Source organism: Python bivittatus, unplaced genomic scaffold (assembly GCF_059951505.1).
Source record: "Python bivittatus isolate LINGU-HERP-01145 unplaced genomic scaffold, Pbiv_v1 ctg000210_np1212, whole genome shotgun sequence".
NCBI lineage: Eukaryota > Metazoa > Chordata > Lepidosauria > Squamata > Pythonidae > Python > Python bivittatus.
This window is the reverse complement of record NW_028277053.1, coordinates 8,319,472-8,340,414: the sequence shown is the minus strand read 5'-3', so window position 1 is coordinate 8,340,414 and position 20,943 is coordinate 8,319,472. Positions and strand designations below refer to the sequence as shown.

At 39.4% G+C, this 20,943-nt stretch overlaps 1 protein-coding gene across 1 annotated transcript; it reads right to left on the bottom strand.

Moving 5' to 3' along the window:
• Window positions 1-1,813: 1,813 nt before the first annotated feature.
• MXD4 (MAX dimerization protein 4) lies at window positions 1,814-20,789 on the bottom strand. Its single transcript, XM_088139423.1, has 6 exons — window positions 20,630-20,789; window positions 20,435-20,522; window positions 17,963-17,992; window positions 12,500-12,614; window positions 8,352-8,511; window positions 1,814-5,125 (listed from the first exon to the last, which is right to left on the bottom strand). Exons 1-6 carry the CDS (start codon window positions 20,691-20,693, stop codon window positions 4,983-4,985), a joined length of 600 nt encoding a protein of 199 aa, XP_087995549.1. The 5' UTR covers window positions 20,694-20,789; the 3' UTR covers window positions 1,814-4,982.
• Between the last annotated feature and the right edge of the window lie 154 nt (window positions 20,790-20,943).

The window sequence follows — 20,943 nt, the reverse complement described above, 5'->3', positions numbered from 1 at the left end:
TCTTGGGGGCCACCTTATTCCAGAGGGCAGGTGCTATTACAGAGAAGGCACACTTCTGGGTTCCTGATAAATGACGTTGTTTAATTGAAGTAGCCCAGAGTGTGCCAGTCCTGCAACATTGAATCCTGAGGCATGACCATTACTGCTTGTGCTGCTGTTCTGGACCAGTTGGAGCTTCTGGGTAGCCTATATGGGGCAGCCCCATGTACATCATGTTGCAATAGTCAAACCCCAAGGTGACCAGGGCATGAGGGACAGCCTGAAGGGCCCCTGATGTAGGAAAAGGTATAACTGTAGCACTAGATGAAGTTGTATAAAAGCCTTCCTGGCCACTCTTGCCATCTGCTCTTTGAGCTGGAGCTGTGAGTCCAGGAAGGCCTCCCAGATTGTGTACCACTTTGAAAGGGGAAGTGCTACCCCATCCAAGGTCAAAGATGAATATTCCCAGATCTGGGTGGCCCAAACACCCACTGCCACTTGGTCTTGGTAAGACTGAGTTGGAGGTGGTTCTTCCCATCGAAACCCACACAGCCTCCAAGCACTGGGACAGAACCTTGGTAGCCTCACTTGGCCAGCCCAGGGTTGAAATATATAGTTGGGCATCATCAGTGTACTGATGATAGCAGATCACTTCATCTTGTAGTTTCATGTAGATGTTGAAAAGGGAGAGAGAATAGAACGCTGCAGCACCCCACAAAGGAGGGACCTAGGGAACAATCTCTCCCACTCACAACCAACACCAACTGGAACTGGAGCTGGAGAAAGGAAGAGAACCACCATGGAATGGTGCCAATTCCCAACCCATGGAGCTGACTCAGGTTAATGTGGCTGATGGTATGGAAAGCTGCTGAGAGATCAAGGAGCACATAGATGTATTACCTCCATCCTAGCACCACAGCTCATTAATGAGTGTGGCCAAGGCTGTCTCAGTACCAAATCTCTGAAATGGGTCTAGGGATTAGAAAGGAAAAATTGGAGACTGGTAGGGAGTTTTCAAAAACTATTGGTTCCAAGGATGACCTCTTGAGGGGAGGGTGCACCACCACCACTTTCAAGGCAGGAGGTACCACCTCCTTGGTTCAGAGAGGCTGACACCACAGCTTGGACCCAATTGTGGATCACCTTCCTGGCTTTAACCACCCAGGAGGGGCCTGGACCCAGTAAACAGGTGGCTGAGCTGACAACAAAGAACCCTGTTCATTTCCTTGGGAGTCAATGGCTAAAGCTCATCCCGGATCACACCCTTCAGCCTGTGCCCCAGGTACCTCAGCCTGTCTTGCCCAGTCAGAATCCTGGCATGGTGCAGGAGCAGAGGGGTTGGGGGAGGGTGCACGGGTGGGGGAGACTTACCTCAATGACTTGCAATCTTCCCTGCCACCTTCCCCTTTCTGCAGGTTGCAAATGGCAATCATATGATTGCGGGGCGCTTGGCAATCAGTTGCAAATGTGAACGGGCTGCCAAGCACCCAGATCGCGATCATGTGACTGTGGGGGTGCTGAGACGGCTGCAACTTCGAAGAGTCACTGAACGAATGGTCATAAGTCGAGAACTACCTGTAGTTGTTTTGTTGATGCACTGGTATCAAATCTCTTTTGTATTTTTTAAAGTAACATTGATTTAATCTGTTCCTTATTTAATTGATCCAGCTCACAATTCTTAATCCATACAACTAGTTCTAACTTAAGCTGTTCCCTTTAGCAATTCTCCTTGCATGTAGAATTTGAAACAACATCTACTCTGTGTTGGAATACATTAAAACAGCTTCCCATGTGATATCCTTGCAGCAATGACTAAGTGAAAACAAGAAACTACTTTTCAGCTCAGAATATTGAATAATCTTTATTGAAAATATAAAAGATCTACAAAGCCACTGATACCCAGCATGGAAGAGTTCATTAAACTGTACACACGTGTTTTTAAAAACATCAGAATGGCAGAAAGTCAATGATACTTTTCATGAAGTCTCTTTTCCATTCTCCCAGTTTTTTCTGTAGGAAAGTTCTGTGCAAGAATTGCTTTTCATGAAACAAACATTCTAAAAGCCATGAGTAAATTCATTATATTGTAATAGGAAATTAACATTACTAGCAATTTTTCCCATTAATAGTTATTAAAGCTTCTAGAAGAAAAACCATGATTTGGAAACTGAACAAAAATAATCAAAAGGAATTAGTAATTAATGCTGCTTTATCAGCCACACACAATGTTTATATTGCTGTATACCTTTCCCAATGGGGATTTTAGAAATATACAATGTGTTTAGCATACTAAAATAGTGTAACAGATGTTTATTAATCTTAAATTCAGCTGCCAGAAATAACCTTACAGCTCTCCCCATGGATAAAGGAGGGATAGCTACAAAAGTAATTTAATCCATGATATCCTTGATGACAAATCCGAGGCTACTCAGAAGCAAACCAAGAGTTATAAGCTGCCAGAATTGAATTCCTAATTTTCTGTATTGTAGCACCAAAGGGAAAACAAGTATAACTGAACATAAAGAAACCAACAAAATGTTAATTTCATCCATCCTAGCAGGTAGCAATTTTTTTTTAAGATTAAAAATGTTCAATGCTAAAAGCACGTAATTGTAGTTTTGGATTTTACTAGCCGAAGGCACTGATTTGATCCTGCATCTGCACCGATTACAATAGGCCCTACATCCAAGTAAAGTTCCTCAGCCTGCAGCAGCCCACTCCACCTTTTGAGTGGAAAGCCCCATTTCTATACATCATCTTGGTGCACATGAATTTGATCCATCCATTTAAATCACTATGATTGACTGAACTCTTGTGTTGAAGGATACCAATTTCTGGAGCAGAGCTTATTTTGTTTCTTGCAGCGCACTTCTCATAGAGGCACAAATATTACATATTTCACTAAGGAAGGGAGGGGGGAATCATGGGAATGATTTCTTTTCCCATCCATAGAAAGGTAAAATAAAACTCAGCATTTCATCTGAGGCAAAATGACACAGTCAAGAATTGTGACTGAGGCTTCTGAAAGAGCTTTATTTAGAGAAAGAAAGAAAGAAAGAAAGAAAGAAAGAAAGAAAGAAAGAAAGAAAGAAAGAAAGAAAGAAAGAAAGAAAGAAAGAAAGAAAGAAAGAAAGAAAGAAAGAAAGAAAGAAAGAAAGAAAGGAAGGAGGGAGGGAGGGAGGGAGGGAGGGAGATAAAATAGTTACCAAGGCACAATATGATAAACATGAAGAGTCCCTGAGACTCTGGTTGGGTTCGGTATCTCCTTTCTCTAGTTAAGTAGTTCAGAAGAATTAGGAAAATACAATACAGACTATTTTATAGGAAATATACCTATATACCAGTTGGCTAGAGAGTATATAGCTTTTTATCACTTTTTTTTAAAAAAAGACCTTTTTCAATGCAAAGATTGGTCCATTTTTAATTATCAGCAAGCCAAACTAATTACTTCACTAAGCTTAAACTGTTTTCAATTACACCTTTGCAATATTGCTACAACTGGAGTAACTACATTCTAAAAAGCTTGAACACTAAATGAATGATGCAATCTTAGAGCGTTTTGTTATTTTGAAAACTGCAAGTACAGCATTTAAATCACAGTATCAATACTGAAATTTAAAGCTAAACTTTCCTTTAAGTTTATTGGCAACTCCACATAGAAAAACAACACAAAATTGAGTAAACAATTCTGTTTTAATTATCCTACCCAGGGTCATATGATTCAGAATCCTCCATTAAAAATACTGAAATGTTTAATGTATTATCCAGTCCAAGAAACCAAGAGTTTTAACTGACCCTTTCTTGATACAGAAGCTTTCTGGTTTATTTAATAGTTCCTGCTTGCAAGTGGAGACGAGCTGGAACCACAGGGGTGTGTCCACCCACACGCTTGCTCAAATGCGACAAGTGGCTGTCACATCTGAGCCGCCAAACATATACACCTATGTTGCACACCTGGCACCTTTCCTGAACTGCAGTTTCTTAGGATTTCCCTGGTTTCCTGAAGTACGTGAATGCCGATTCATGAACTGTTCTAAGAAAGTGGAGATTGTACCTAAAAATATAGAGAAGTAGGATGGACAGCTGGTGCTAGAACATATGCTGGAGACTAAAAACTTTTCATGTGCAGCAATTGCTAAAAACCTCAAATGGGAGACAGCAGTCTCTGTGTATAAAAAGTCCATGCTGCAGAAAATTGGATTCTGCCCAGCCTTTTTGCATATTCAAGCCACTGTGAGTACGCTGCTGGAATTAGCTGGAATTAGCTGCTACAAAACAGAGAAAGCTGGTGTCATTGCACATAACCTGATTAACAGAACCAGCTTTCCCTCTTCTTTTGGAGAACAATACACTTTTTAGTTATCAGCATCATATACTTTCTATGTCTCAAAATGACCAAAAGAGCCTACTGTAGCAGTCTTTGCAAACTATTTTTAAAAACGATAATCTACTTTAAAAGCTTCATCTTTTCCTTTCCAAAGAATCCAAAGAAGCTGCAAGTGATACAAAGCAAACCCCACAAAACAGGAATTTTTGCAGTTTTGGTTATATCAGCTGATCTCTGGAGGGGTACAGTTAGGTACCCAGTAATTTGCCAAACCATTTTTAAGCAGTAAAAGCCGAATTTTATATGTCTTTTTTAGTTCCCTGCTATGTCCATATTTTAACATCTAGAACAATTTGTCAAAATGGGTCCAAGTAATTTATTCAAAAGCTGAACTTCTACACTTCTGGGAGAGATTAACAAAACCCCTCTCAACAATTAACTGCTTGTATAAAGGGGACATGAAGGAACTTTAACCTAAAATTGTATCTAATCTCAACCTGCAGTAAAAAAAACAAAAAACAAAAACCCATGATTTCTACTTTAATATATTAATAGCCTAGGGAACCCTGGACAGAGGCCTCTTTCAAGGGGCGCTTTCCGAAGAGTGGCAGTCGACACCTCTGGGCTTTTTAAGGGAAGGGTTTCCACCCGGATATCCTGGCAGTCCAGTCCAAGGCTAGAGAAGCCTGGCGTTCCGTCTGTGGGGCCGGGTGTAGCCGCTGTCGCTCGAGCTGCCTTGCAAACTGTCTTCTGCGTCACTAACACTTCCACTGCTGTCCATTTCAGCGGGGGTGAATTCAATACCTTCAATGTCGACCTCTACATTGAAACAGAAGCAAGAGAAGTTTTAGAGCAGCCAGGAAGACCATCTATCCCTAAACAGTTCACTATTTATACAGTAAATAAAGTATTTAAAGCATGTCACACGTATCATCTCACAGCTGAAACTCATCATTATCCAACGCCACCCCCATTCCTGGGTAACGTTTCACTAACCGATGCAAAACTTCAAATCATATTTATATTTATTTGGCTATGAGAAATAATTATATTGTGGAAACTTACAGAAGGACAAAGTTCAGTAGATACCACACCAACAATTCTATCAATACTTCCTGACAGAAACTTATACAAGGAAGTACAACTAGTGTGCAAGCTTGAAAAACTTCCAAAATGATCAAAACAGCCTGTTCCAATCTCTCTCTCTCTCTCTCTGTATCTGACAGTTGCATGCAACCTCCTAAACTTACTATACCAAGTTCAGAGTTACTAAATGAAATAAATGAAATAAATGAATTAAGAAACGTAACATGATCATTCACCATTAGCTATATGTTGTTTAAAAACATTTTAGTTCTGACACTCACAAGTTTTATTTATTTGAATTTTGATTAATTGCCTTTATAAGCCTATTAATACACAGCGTCCATAAACTAAAATAAAGGATCTCAAAATTATTTATCAAGATTACTATTTATTTCTGATTTCTTTCTACATTTTGATTCTATGTTGCTGGCATTAGCGCATTCCATTACTTCTGGAGAAAAAAGACATTGCAAATAAGAAACAAAGCTTCTGTATCTACTAATTTAATCTTGATTTTTGGTGTCCCTCCCCACAAAACATCCAGATGAAATGTACTCTTATAAATGACTTGTACTTGATAGTGCCTATGACGTCATTGTAAGGAACATCATAGAACTTCTCGGTCAGCCTGCAAGTAACATCTTTGTGACAAGACATTAAAAATCTGCAACCAGTGGGGAGTTATAGTTAAAAGCCCAAAATAATGAGTTTGGGGGGCTACCATGCACTAACATATTTACAAGATCTGTCATACTAGGAGTATGCTATATTTTGAAACTGCATTGTAACAGCATTCTAAGAAAATGCCCAAAGTTGATTGGGCTAGTCCACAGAGTGGAAAATGAAGCCCTGGAGGAGAAGAGTTTCCCCTCCCCTGGTTTGTGAGTGTCCCCTTTTTGAGTAAGGGGACTGAAAACTTGGTATTTCTAGTTTATTTTCATTTTTTCCTATATTTTGGATTTTTTAAAAGTTGTATTACTCACTTTGAATGTTCAAATTAATGCAAAGGGAGAATGGGATGGGATTTAGGTCATAAAAATGGGCAGGGAAGAGGTTCTGCCATTTCAGTTGTTCTAAGCCATTATCATTCCTAGTCTGAAAAATCTGGAGGGATTTTATTTAATGACCATGTATATGCACCTTGCAATCAATCCGCTGTGTAGTTTGCAATAGCGCGGGGATTTTTTGGGTAGCGGTAGAATCTGTATATTCCATCAGTAAATACAGATTAGGATAAATGTTTGTAGAAAAAGGTTGCTGCTTGCAATTAATTAACTTAAAAGGTAACTCCAAGTTGTCAAACTAACTGTTACTTTTAGTAATAAAGAACAAAGTCCAGAAAAATCTACTTCAGTATTTATTATGTGGCAATAATAGTAACAATGCAACCATCACCTACTGGGATATTGTCCAGCATTAACATTCTAATTGTTGCAGGGTTTATTTCAATTTGGCCTGGAACAAGAGGTTTTTTACAGCCTGAGCTGTAATTTTTTTCTTTGAACAAACGATTTCCTTCTAGGAAAGTATTTCTTATGAATACCTCAAGCCACTGCAACTCACTAAAAATCAGAAGCTGTTTAAGTCACTGTTTCTGTCTCTTTATAGCACAAGATCTGTCTATAAAACTACTATAATGTCTGCAGAATCACAGAAAGGATGAACTGGGAACTAGGGATCAGAACTACAAACAGTGCTGCTACAGCTCCTACAGCAAGAAAAAAGAAAATAACTGGACATTTGCAAAATGGAGACATGTTTGGGAGAACCGTATTTTGAAAGCTCTTTCTTTACTGGAAACGGTACTATGACAGCTGGCGGTGGATTTTCAGCAACAACACTGAGGCCAACAAAGAGCCTCACATGATCAAACAGGGGTACTTCAGACCCTATTAATTAAAGAAATTGCACTGGAATATAGCATTGCAGCAAGCAATGGAGAACTTGGTTTTTCTCCTACAGAGGAAAAGTGGCCAGAGTTGTATGACTGACAGGATCCCAGGGATGCTGTGAAAAGAAGGTGGCCTTTTTCAAGCTGCTCTGGGAGCATGAAAGGCAGGAATGGGAGCAGGGAGGTAAATGGTTATCCTAATTCCAGTCTTAAAATCAAGGATGCCCTCTCTGGCTGGATGAAAGCACTCTCTCAGAATTCAGTCATTTTGTGTCACGTCAACAGCACAATCTGCTGAAAATGCAGATACCTCAAGACATATTTAAAATAAAGAAAAAACAAGGTTTTTGTATATGGACAGAAATAAACTTCTCTACTATCTTGCAGGTTTCCTTTTTTCTTTTAGTGTATATTTACAAACTTAAGTTAGATTATTTTTCTTCTGAAGTATATGGATCTGAAGCAAGCAAAAACATTTGAGACTTATAACTGTATATAGGAATTGTAATTGTGCAGGTTTTGGAATACATTTTGATAGAGTTAAGGCATTTGATATCATGAAGTATCATCAATCACTCTAAATATGGAACTGTAGGAAATATTATTTCTCAGTTAGAAAAGGTTAGGAAAGGGGATAGTTGAAAATTATCTCTATTTTATAGATGAAGCCTATCACCTGAAAATGCACAGGAAACTATTTAAATCCTAGACAACATTCTAGCTTCTACATTCTGCACCATGAGACCTCCAAACAATTTTAAAAAGGCAAGCTCACATTAAAAACGTTGCTTTTATATCCTGGATTTTGATATTTTGTATCTCTGATGTTAATGCCTCATTTCTCTCTGTAGCAACCAGTTTTCCCTTCTTATTAACTTATTAACTTCTTATTAATTTTTTTCCCAGCCCATCATAAATTGTTATTGAAATTGTGTTTTTTTAAAAAGAAGTTGGATAGCTTTGAATTGCCTTAAATTTTGTTGCTGGACGTTTGGATCTCTGTATCTCTTTGTGGATTTCAAGCATGCCTACTTCTAGGTGAGAGATGGCAGAATTCAAACTGCCTACCTTGCTCAGAATCTGTCGATATCGTTGATCCAAGGCTATCTGTGCGAACTCGTTCCAGGCCCTGCATGGACAGCTGTTCCAATCTACGTTTGAGGTACCGATGTTCTCGCTGTAATTGTTCTTTAATATTTAGAGCTTTCCGGTCCTGTTCTTCCAATTTCTATGGAGTTAAATTAATGAAACCCATCTGCTTAACAAAGAAAATAATCTGCTTGCATTTGATTAGCCTCATATTTCAGTATCTGGATTGCAGAGAAGAGATCCCAAGGAAGATTGCAGCGTCTGTACTATTACTGTCCGCGCATTAATGATGTAACAGCTGCAATCTTACCTGTATGAGTAGCAAAGGGTGGTAGACAAGGAAGTTGAAGACTTTTCCCAGCAGTCCTGATCAGGATAGTTGGGGGAGAAGGAGAAGGCTCCAAGTATTCCCTCCCCCAGCTATTTCTACATAAATTGACCCGATTCCCTGCTGCTACTAACAATGGGAAAAATAAACCTGATAAACCTTGTTCTCCCAAAGAGTCTCTTTCCTCAACAACTATCTTTGGTTGGGCTCATGCACACATAAAGCTGTAGTTTAACATGATTTGTTGACTAAGCCACAGGATCAACCATCAGAAGTAAAGGAACAAGCAATCAACAAATATGCTGCAGACCAGCCCTTGGTAGAGTGGCCATGAAGGCTTTGGAAAAGATATCCAAATTCTGTGAAATACCTACAAAGATCAGAATAGTGCAAGCAAAGGTATTCTTTGTGACAAAGCAAAAGTGGAACTTTGAAGAAGCAGGATAAAAAGAACACTGATGCTTTTGAGAGTTGGTACTGGAGAAAACTCCAGAGAATACCATGGCAGCCAAGAAAATAAAGAAATAGATTATCAAGCAAATCAACCCAGAGTTCTCACTCAAGGCACAAATGACCAGGCTGAAATTATCATACTTCAGACACATAAGGTGAAAACCTAGCTCTCTGAAGATGGCTCTGATATTGGGAAAGGTGGAAGGAAAAAGAAGAGGAAGGTCAGCAGCAAGGTGGATGGACTCAGTTACAGTGGTGATGGGTACCCTGTTGGAAGTCTTGAAAGACCAGATCAGGGACAGATCATCACGGAGAAAATCTATCTATATGGTCGCTAAGAGTCAACCCGACTTGATGACACATAACAAATCAATGGCTTGATTCACATTCAGTGGACAAAGGCAAAACCATCCTATGGATGTAAATGGAGTGCAGGAATGTCTTGAGCCCTCTTAGTACATTCCATGCATTTCTGCAGCTCTTCTAGAGTTCTTGGTGGACTAAAAGATTGCTCACTTCAGTTCTAGATGCTTCAAAACTTTCTTTTTTTAAAATTCTACTTTCTATAACTTATTAACTACTTCTTTAAGAATAGAGAATATTTGATCAAATAGTTATCTATTGAAATACTGGAAGAACAGGAAATGTGAATCTAAAATTATATTGTATAATTACAATATATATTCATTTTCTCCCATAAAATAATAGCTTCAATACTGTTGAAGACATGATTTATAAATGTCTGTATTGAGAATTACATAACAAACCTAAACAAGTTATATACTTTTCTAATAATATAATATAATATAATATAATATAATATAATATAATATAATATAATATAATATAATATAATAGAAAGGTATTAAAATAATATATACTTCAAAATATCAATGATTTCATGATGATTAGATGATTATACAAATGGCATGGGATAATTTTCAATGGAAGTTTCCAAAACAGTAAAATCCACTGCAGTTATTTCAGAAAGTTTCTTTCAATGATTGAGACAAGTAAGACATTTTCACACACATAGAAGTGTGTTGTATATTAAATGATCTATATAAAGATTCCAATATTTTGCTACTTCAGTATAAAGAGGAATACAGAACCATTGGTGGGAAATTAATTTGCGGGTTCCTAGACCTGAAAATGTAATGTTATAAATAACAGGTAAGTTAAACTTTCAGACAGAATCTGGTAGCACTTTTTAAGACAACTGAATTTTACTATAAGATACAAGCCTTTGTGAATTGCATCTCATGAAAAATTATACCTTATAATAAAAAAAAGACTTAATAATAAAAGGTGCCACCAGACTTCTGAATTTTGGTTACCATTGACTAACACTACCATCCTCCTACAAGATAAATCCTACCTACCTCTATAAAATTGCTTTCTATTCCTACTACATTCCTACAAGATGAGAAGACATCACTGATAAAATGAGAGTATTAGTCCTAGTTGCATAAGAGAATTTATTTAATTTAATCAGAAGAGCAAACTAAATCAGAACTAGAGTGCCTGTCTTAAATGTCAAATTTAAGGAAGATAATCACACAAAAAAAATATGCAGAAAAGGAATGACTTTGAGGATTATCAGCATAATAAGGAAGATGTAATTTTATGGGAAGACTCTTGGTCTGTTTCAAAATAGTTTCAAGTGAGGAGTAATAAATAAAAAGATTTTTCAAACTAGGAAAAGGAGGTTTCCAACTCCAACTTTCAAACTGGAAAGACTGCAGAATGGAAAATAGAAAGAAATCAGGTTTTACTAAATTACAATTCATAAAATCATACATCTTGAATGGTGTAGAAGGCATAGCTAAACATTGCCCCAAGAAAAGGAAGGAGCCACATTTGGAATGCTGTCTCCTACCTTGGTTCTTGAGGAATGAATCAAAATGGGCAAAATTGGCAGAAAAGAGTAACTATGTCTACAACACTGAGGGTCTTTTTAGACGAACAAAGATTTTAAAAAATTTGGTCTGTTTAATTAAGAAAAGGAAGTACAACAAGAGATATTATAATCATCTGTAAAACAGATGATTAAAGGAATATGGAACAAAGCAAAAAAGATAACAGCTGAAAAAACAATTTACTTCATAGTTATCCGTGAAGGAATCACACAGAAAACAAAAGGAAAAGTATTTAGTTGATTACAAAGCGGGTGTTACAAACCACTTGTTATGGGTAAGCTGAGACTGTAAACTAAAAACATTTTTTTATTAGTTAAAATGGACGTTTCATAGCAGCAAAGTGTATCAGAAGCCTCAACAGCCTCTGTTACAAAGTACATGTGATATAAATCATTTGCACTGGAGAAGAACCAGGTGAAAAATAAGCACTTAATCTCTTTCTCTTTCAGCACCTTTGGCCTCATCTCCATTCCTACCAATGTAAACATGACTTTGGACTGCAGGGAGTCTTAAACTCTTTCTGCCAATTCTTCTCTATGGGAATATTATGCCCTCCTGTAGATGTTCTGCATTGAAGGTCTTGTTACATGTGGCATGTAATTCAAACAAGGTCAAGTAATTACAAGTTGAGTCCACGTGTAGCTGTAAATCAAGGGCTTTTAAAACCATTGTAAGAATGCCACAATTCCTGGCTCACAGAGTTAACCAAAAAAAAATAAAAAATGCTTTTGTCTCATACATATCAAAGCCATTATCTAGAAGTCTCTGTTTTTAAAAGTTAATTTGTGGCTATGGAAAGCAAATATATATATATATATATTAAAACGTGAATTCTTCTCTTTTTAAATATCCCAAGTTGTGGGCGCACACTGCATCGATAGCCATACATGGTAAACCACAAGATGCTCCAGAAAGCCTGTTTTTGTGAGATGTATTTGGTCTGTTTAGGGCTCAACGTGATAACATGACTTTTTGTGGTTGTACTTTGCTTGTTTCTTAAAGTAGTGTACAGCTGTAGTATAAAGTCCCCAGAGAATTTTTGGGAATTGAGAAGTTCAATAACTTCAGAATATATTTATAAATGAGATCATGTGATTTCTGAGTTATTTCAACAATGTTTTTTGAGAAAAATATAATTGAGCCAAAGTCTAAAATGATCAGAAGAAATGAAGGAGACCAATAATCAAAGTTGGAGTTTACCTTTTTAATACTAATGTAACCGAAGGCCATCTTCGGTGTTTATTCTGAACACAAAAAGGATGTGTAAAGCAAATAAGTTAAATCATATCATATCATGATTTTAGATGCCCTGAGTAATAAAATATTAAGCTGACTGGTTCCCTATCAAAGGCCACAAAGCAGAATATTCCACAAAGCAAAATGATTTAGGTTAGGGCTAAAACAAAATAAATGTCTTTCTGATTTACCTTAATATGCATCTTGGCTCTTTTCAGCAGGCTGAGCGTGGTGTGTCTAGTACTCTCAGCTCCCAAAGGGACAAGCTGTTTTAACTCTTCTAAATATAGTCGTAGCTTAGCCCGCCTGAAATCATCAAAAATTAGAATTTTGCTTTAGTGTCATTAGCATTCAAAATCTGTCCTACTTTCTACACAATATTAATTGCAAACAAATAAAACATAATTTACTGTAATGTGATTCTTAGTAAGATAACATTATTCCTGAGGAATAAAACAGAGATACCATAGCAAGCTGGCAATTTTCTTTTAAATTTATTAATAACCATAGGGCACTGCTTACTTTGATGTATTTATATCCTGCCTCAACCATTCCAGGGAAGTATAGGGCCACTCAATAAGGACTGCTGATGGTGTGGGAAAAGCTGGAGTACTGAACACCAACCCTCCACATGGCAGCTGTTTGCAGAGGTAGTTGTGACTGCCACATGCACTTTTTTTCACACCTCCCCTCCCCTCCCCCCATGGATACTCCCTCCATTTGCATAATAAGTAGGGAGCAGTCTAATCTCCTAATAACAAATGCTCTGGATATGAGGATTCAAAACACAAACACCAAAAGCAGCTTCAGTGCATAATTAGGAACACTTAATTCCCAAACATATTTCAAAACAATTATAAACATTGTCACCAAACATCTGACCCTGGCATCAAGCTGGGAGGCAACTAAAAGACCCACAGATGGCCCATGTAATCATGTAAGCGTTTAGAAAAAGAAATGGTCCCTGCACTATGGTTTCAAAATTTTTGAAAGGGTTAAAATATTGGGTGGGGGTGGAAAAGAAAAAAGATAAACAGGATTTTAATTGGTAGTTTTGGTACAGAATTGGTAGAAAAAATGGCAAGTCAAGGAGGACTGAAAACTTCTTTTGTGAAAATAAATGTCAGTATCCACACCCAGGAGCAAAAGATAAGATTATCTTTACGCGTAAGAGTTACGTTATATAGCTTGTCACTATACAGTACCTGCATCCAATTCTGTAATAGTTTTCCATAAGTAAAGGTTTTGCTATTACATTTTAGAAGCCATTAGGAAGAGTCAACATTGAATAGCAATAAATGCTTGCCTTAACCACTTTATGTCTTCATAGGAAATATTTCATCGTCTGTTTTTTTTTATTTTTCAGGAAAAAAGCAAAAAAGAATAGTTCATTTCCCCCTAATTCTTCTCTCCTTCCTTCCCCACCATTCCTTCATCACTTTTTCAGAATCCTAATCTTGCAAAGAGAACATCTGACGGGGACTTAAAGATAGATGTGCTTAATGCCACAGATCAGAAAAATTGCAGTGGTCTTCAACAAAAGACCCATTTTGTTCAGCCTCCTGTTCCTAAAGTGGCACCCAACACAGAACGTCTTCAGGACCCCACTTGTGCCTCCCAGCTATTATACCCGAGAGGCCACCTTCTCTGATATTTGAGGTAACCTATCGCTATCCTGTCTATTAGTCACTGACACCAAGGCCGGTTCTTGCAATAAATGAACCCTAAACAAACCCTAACTGGTTGGTTCACCAAACATGTTAAAACCATAACCACAGTATAATGGCTAAATCCATACAACACAGTGTATCAATCCAAACAAAGTTCATTACTACGCAGTGTGATATGCGAATCTGATTTGTCAGCACTGAAGACAAAGTCAACGACCAAGACGCCCTGGGCCAAGCTTGATTCCTGGTGATTGAATTCCTGCAGTTTTCTTGGCAGTGTGATGGAAGTGATCTGCTATTTCCTTCTTCCAATATGTTCTTAAAGCCATCTAAATTAGTGCCCTAGCAGTAGCAAATAACTAATTCCATAGTTTAACTATGGGTGCACAAAGTCCTTCTTTTCCTTTGTCCTGAATCTTTTAGCAATACTCTCTTGGGCCAGAGAAAATAAAAAACATTATCTCCAACCTCTCCTCCAAACCATGCATGATTTCATACTCTTCTATTACTATTCACCTCTATTGGTCTTCTGTTGTATCTCTTACTTTCTTCCCTCCATCTCCAGTTACAATCTGCCCATGCAAAACTTTCCTGGAGGAACTGCTGTGGCCTTTTGATCATTTTGGCTATGCTGCTCCACAGCTTTCCCAGATCTACAAAGGACAGCTGAGGTGTGCTACAGTGAAATGAAATGTACACAACATTCTATGTGTAGTTATATCATAAATTTTATATTAATTTGTTTACTATTCACTAAGGCCCAATCAAAGAGTTCCACTTGGAGGGAGGGGAAGAATTTCTCATTTAGATCAACACAAATAATGTAAGAATCCATCAGGACTCCCCCCCCCTTACTATTTATTTTCACATTGAAGGTTTGTGTTTATTCCACTGAACACATGACTCCTTTTTCCTGAAACGTTCAACTTCATTTATAAGAAAAGATGGAACATAAAAACAAAGAGTTATTGGTAAAGAACTGGGAAAGAAAAAATGTGTATTCGTTGGATGCAGAAAAGCTGAGACAATAGTGCTTCTCTTTCTTCCCAGCAGACTCCAAAAAAATCCCACAAGGGGTAGAGTATTACTTGGGGTCCCTCAAATCTTCAGCTGGCTCTGCTTGGGAATAGCAATACCTTCGTGGGCACTATCGAAATACGTCCAAGTGTGCTGATTAGAGCTTCTGGAAGCTTGAGACCAAGTTGTTGGAAAAACCAGAAGAACCATTTCCTTCCATGTAAATCCGCCTGTCCTTTAAACTCAGCTAATGTTAAAGTGAAATGAAGCATGTAACTACAGTATAGTGTATGTTTTGCTCCAGTACAAGTATTTGTGTGATTTAAAAGCAATCAGTCATGAGATTCTGAAAATTGTTAATATCAGTTTGCAGTTGTCTTTTAGTTTCACCAGTATGTGCTGGAGGCCTGAGGTGAATTGATATAAAAATTCTCATGTGATAAACTCCTTACCCAATCATACTGCCAAAAGGTACAAGGCCGGCCACCAGTCTAATTAGCTTCCAATAATGCAGGAAACGCCATCAGCATATTTATGTTCAATGGCCATTAAGAAACAGCCTGTCCCTGTGTCCATTGTATATGAAACAAGGGTGGAGCCCAATTATTTGGATAACCAGAAGGATGTATGCGGAAGAGAAGCACACCCTTGCCCCTTTTATCTTCCTTCTGGTATTTCTTCCCAGGCCACCTCCCTTTCAAATTCAAGACTGAGCCAACCAATAAGAAGCAGTGCAGTGCTGGGCTTCAGATGCGATTCCAAAAGGGGTGTTCCTGTCTGAAGACTCCTTAAAGCAGCTATATATTTTCCCAGGATTTAGTGGCTGTCCTCTGCAGCTACCAAATAACCCTGGAAAAAGATGCAGCCGCACTGAAAGTTGCAAGCAAATATTACATTCATGCCTCACATGCTCCAAAGCACCATTCTGGAATGTAATTCAAAGTGCTGCACAGCCCTAACTTGAAGAACTGGGGTTAGCTAGATGGACAGGGAACAAGGCCTTCTCTTCCATTACCAGCATTTCTTTTTAAGATTTATAACATGGAGTTTTAAACTGAGTTTTAAACATACTGTGATTTGTGCCACCACATGATTCCCAAAGACCAATTTTAAATGTGGGGCATGAAAAGAAATTAGAATAGTGCTTCCAATCTGTAATATACATATTTCTCAATAGCTTCATTAGCTAATTATGTCTTCTAATTAGAGTAAATTATGAAATGTGTGAATGCTGATCTGTCTAAAGAAAAGGATAAAGGATTACTTCATCCTTTTCCTTTGAGCTTCTTCCTAGAAGAAGAGGCCTTTAAAATTTCTCATTCTGTAGACAAAAAGCAGTAAATACTGGAAAACAGACACAGGCAACTGGTGCGTTGGAAATATATTTTAATCCACGTTCTCAGCCTGTGAAAACAGAAATTCTGCAATATCTTATTTAGTTATTTTATTTAATAAATTTATATGGCTATCCACTCACCAAATGACTCTGGGCACCTAACAAGGGCTAAAAATGTCCCAAACAAGGATAAGGATAAAATAATAAAACATAAAGAAAAATAAACTTCTATTCATCTTAATATAGTTTAACAGATATTCACTGTTAAAACAAAAGCCTTTTTGTTGCATGGCCTGAAAGCTGAACCTACAGCATCTTATTTATCTTATCATTTTTGCCAAACTGACAGCTTCCCTTTTTAAATAAATCCTCTAATTCTTTAGCAGCAGCTAGCTAAAGTTCCAGCTTTTTATTGATTTTTTATCCACGTGAGAACTATATTTATATGATGGGAGCAACAAAAGATAGTAACTAACATATGAATAAGAAACATAAAAAGACACTCATGTGGAGAACCCTTTTTCAAAATAGTAATTCAGCTTTACCAAATTCCAGATAAATTATCTGCCATCTAGATATATGCTAGAAATGTGGGAAAATTATTTTATCAATATTAGACCTGTCATATCGAAGCCTAGATATTTTGGGACTTTAAACCCTTCAGTAATATTCTTGCAGAAATGGTAGCAATGGCTGCTTCTTTAAGTATATGGAAAGTATTATTTCATATGACTGGGGCAACCATGAGATACGCTAACTCCTGGAAGCTTTCCAAACTTTGGAAACTGATGTAAGATAATTAAATCATGAATTTAGGATTATTGGTGGCAGCAATCATTCCTAATACTAACTGTTTCCAAAAGCAAATAGAAGAATTGTAACTACTATAGAATATTACACAAAACTTGAAATTTGGCCTCCCATTTTCACTTTAGTGAATTAGGGCGTGCAGGTTCAAGGGAGGTATTTTGCACAGAAGGCACATCTTCCAGGCTTACATGACTACGCTGTAAAGCTGTTCTTAGTGGTCTCTACATGTGTCTGCATTCCAATCTTTCAAGGGTTGTATCTCTACTGTTAAACTCAGTAGAACAATATGTATTTTCATCTCTTTCCATCAAACCCTTTGTTAACTTTCTGGGGAAGGGAAGTTGTTTTCATTTTCTTTTCTACTAGCTTAATTGTGTGCTTAATTCTTTTCAAATTACTTAAATTCATTTAAAATTCTTTCAAGAAGAGTCTTGTGACCATAAGCAGTTAACAATTCCTTAAAATAAAATGTTTAATAAATTCTGATTTCATTTTGAACTGAAATATAAATGACTCAGAGTTCTAATATAACTATTTTAAAGCAATTTTCTGAAAGCTAGTGTTCCAAATTTGCTGCAAACTCCTGATGAAACAAGAATATATAAATTACCTACATAAAAACGATACTTATAAATATACAAATGAGTAAAACTTGAGCAAATTTAACCCACTGATTTCCAACAAGATAATTAAAAAAGCTTCATTTTGTTTGTTGCTTATTGCATCAATATGTAAATGAGTAACTGTCAATCAAGCAAATACATCAGAATTGTTATTTGTGTATATTAATATCTATATCAATTCTGTTAATTATTACTTACCTATGTTTTTCTAATTCATTATGTGAGGACCTATTAAAAACAGAAAATATGATACTTTAGAATATTATGTATCAAATGCAAATGGAAAAATTCATTTTAAAAGTTCGTAATAGGAACTTTTAAAAAAATAATTTAAGCACTTATCTCAGTATACCAAGTACCACCATTTGTATGTTTTCCTCAGGTTTAACACAATCTTAAAATCAACCCTGAATGAGATTAAAGCTCCCCAAACTGAAGAAATTAGATAGATGAAACATAATGGAAAACTCAGTCATAGGACTAACTGAAGGCTAAGCGAGCTTGCACCACGACAGAAAACTATTGCACTGGTTTCTTTTTTTGCCTCCTGACTAAAGAACTTAAGCTAAATGAAGAAGTAAATTCAACAAACACCAAACCTTATAGGATACTATCATCATATCGTGAGGAAGGAAGCCCTCTCACGGACCCTTTAGAATAAGCTGACATTATCTCATCCTTACATTCTGGGAATCTGCATGGGAAAAATACTCCCGTGAATAAAAGTATAATTGCTGTTGTGCCAACAGTGTCACAGCATATGCACTGCAAAAATACCACGTAAGTTCAACACTGATGCAATGGAGAGTCTGCACTGATGTACCACTAGGCTGGGAATACCCATCATTTCATGGGCTAGGACTAATTAAAAGATTGAGTTGAAGGCAAACATGTCACTGTACATTAAAGATTGGTAGCTTAATCAGATGACCAGAAAGAAAAAATGCTTACCTTGTATTTGGCAACCACCACTTATGATGTGATTGTACCTGATACGCAATGCTAATGGTGGACTCAACTTAATATGCACAGGGGAGTTGCCATAGCTATGCATTTTGACATACTCTGCTAGCTATGCAATTCACTGGGAGTGAACTGCAACTATTCTCCACACAACTTGCATACCAGTTGTAGCTAAAAAGTCTGGTTTCACACACTGTACTAAATCTGGTTTTAACATGCCATGTTTTATTCAACATAGTTAAGCAACCTATCACTATTTCCAGAAAAGAGACATGAAAAAGACAGAGAACTGAGTCAGTGATTAGTATGTCATCATCTTCTTAGATGTTATGCCCAAGATCTACTTTAGGGCATAACTAGAGTCTGTCAATTGATTGCAGTCCACAAGGAACACAGATGAGACTGGATTTGGCCACAATTCTATACCAATGGGGTCCCAATAGCATAAACAGGGAGCCTGTCTGAAGTTCCCAATGTGCTGCCTTGTCCTGATCTGGTCCCGCACTGCCTGCCTGCTACAACAGATGCATCAGCTTTTTCAAATCAGTCTTGAAAGTAATTTCCTCTGGTCACTGGTGGCTAGGCCTTCCTGCCTCCTTACCAGTTGGAGTCCAGGCCTTATCAGGTCCCATCTGTGAATGGGAAACTAGAATTTCATCTGGTGTGTTCTTCTTTTGGCATCAGTGTTGCCACTACAGCAGAAGCTACGCTTTGCAAGATTTCCCCTTTATTATTTTCTGCAAGGCAACCGCTTGGATCCTGGAATCCTCCACTGGCTCTGGGGTTCACAGATGTGCCCTCCCTTCCCCATAGATTCCCCACCTTTTCTTTGGGCTGTATTTCAAATTTTAACAGCCTCCTGTCACAAAAATCAACAAAGGGAAGTTTTCTTCCTTTCTTTCCCTACCAGGAAAAGCACGACTGTGCTTCAGGACCAAATTCACTCCCTGAGCAGTGAGATAAGTGGATCCTGCTACCGTAGCTGGCACATCACGGCTTACAGCTTTGGGGAAATGGGAGGCCACAAGAAAATCCTGCCTTTGTGAAATAAACTCGCATTTCACTTGGATTTCTGGCTAGGCCTTTGGAAGAGCTCGTTTGCAGGAACAAAGCAAAGGCAAACGACAAGATGAGGAAGGGCTGGGCGGTGTGATTGGAACAGTCAAGCGTTAACCCAGGAGCAGCATCCACTAATGGGACGGATATCCACTGTCCATCCCATTAATTTGACACCCACGTGCCCCTAACCCAGTGTCAGTCCACCCCTCTTAAAGGTTGCTGGCTGGGGAATTCTGGGAGTTGGAGTTCGCCCCTCTTAAAGTCGCCGAGGTCGGGAAAGGCTGCCCTCGCCGCAACAGAAACACCTCTCCTTTTCCGGCCGGGTCCCACAACCTGCCTTCAGCTCGCCCACAGCCCGGGACTTTCGTGCCAACCTCCCAAGCCAGCCTGGACGGGGTCCCCGTCCTCGGCCGGTCGCCCAGGGGGCCGCGCGGCGTCAGGCCGGGCGAGGCCTACCACGGCAGCCGAGCCTCCGCGGGAAGCCCCTGAACTCGGGCGACGGCGCCCAGAGGAAGGCGGCCGGGCTGCCCGGGCGACTCGGCGGCGCCACTTGTACGCGTGGCGGCGGCGCTTGGAGGAGAGCCCCGCGGAGGGAAGATGGCGGCCGCCCGGCCTCGGCGGCGTCCGGAGGGCAGGACCCCCACTCACCGGCTGCTCGGGGCCTTCCTGGCGGCGGTCCTCCTCCGGGCACAGGCCCGCTCGAAGGGCAGCGCGGAGGCGTAGCCGTGCTCGGCCTCTGCGGGAAGAAAGCGCGGCGTCAGAGAAGGCGCGGGCGGCCCTCGCCCGCGAGCCCCGCGGCCCTCGCCCGCCCCCGCCGCCCCCGCCGGAGCCCCGGCCGCGCACCCCGCTCCCGCCGCTCCAGGTACTCGGCGGCTTCCAGGAGCATCAGCAGCGAGTTCCACTCCATCGCCCGCCGCGGCTCTCCTCTCCTCGGCAGCGGAGGGCTCGGGCTACGGGCGCGCCGCCTCCCGCCCCCTCGCCTCCCGGCCCCGGTTGGCAGGTCCCTCGCTCAACAGGCAGCCGCGCCAGCCAGTCGCTGAAGGCGGAGCCGCGCCGCCGCCAATCGGGCCCGAGACGAGACGCTCGGCCCGCCCTCGGACGCGGACAGCGTGGACGGCACGGCGATCCTGGTCGCTCATAGGCCAGCCGCTATAGCA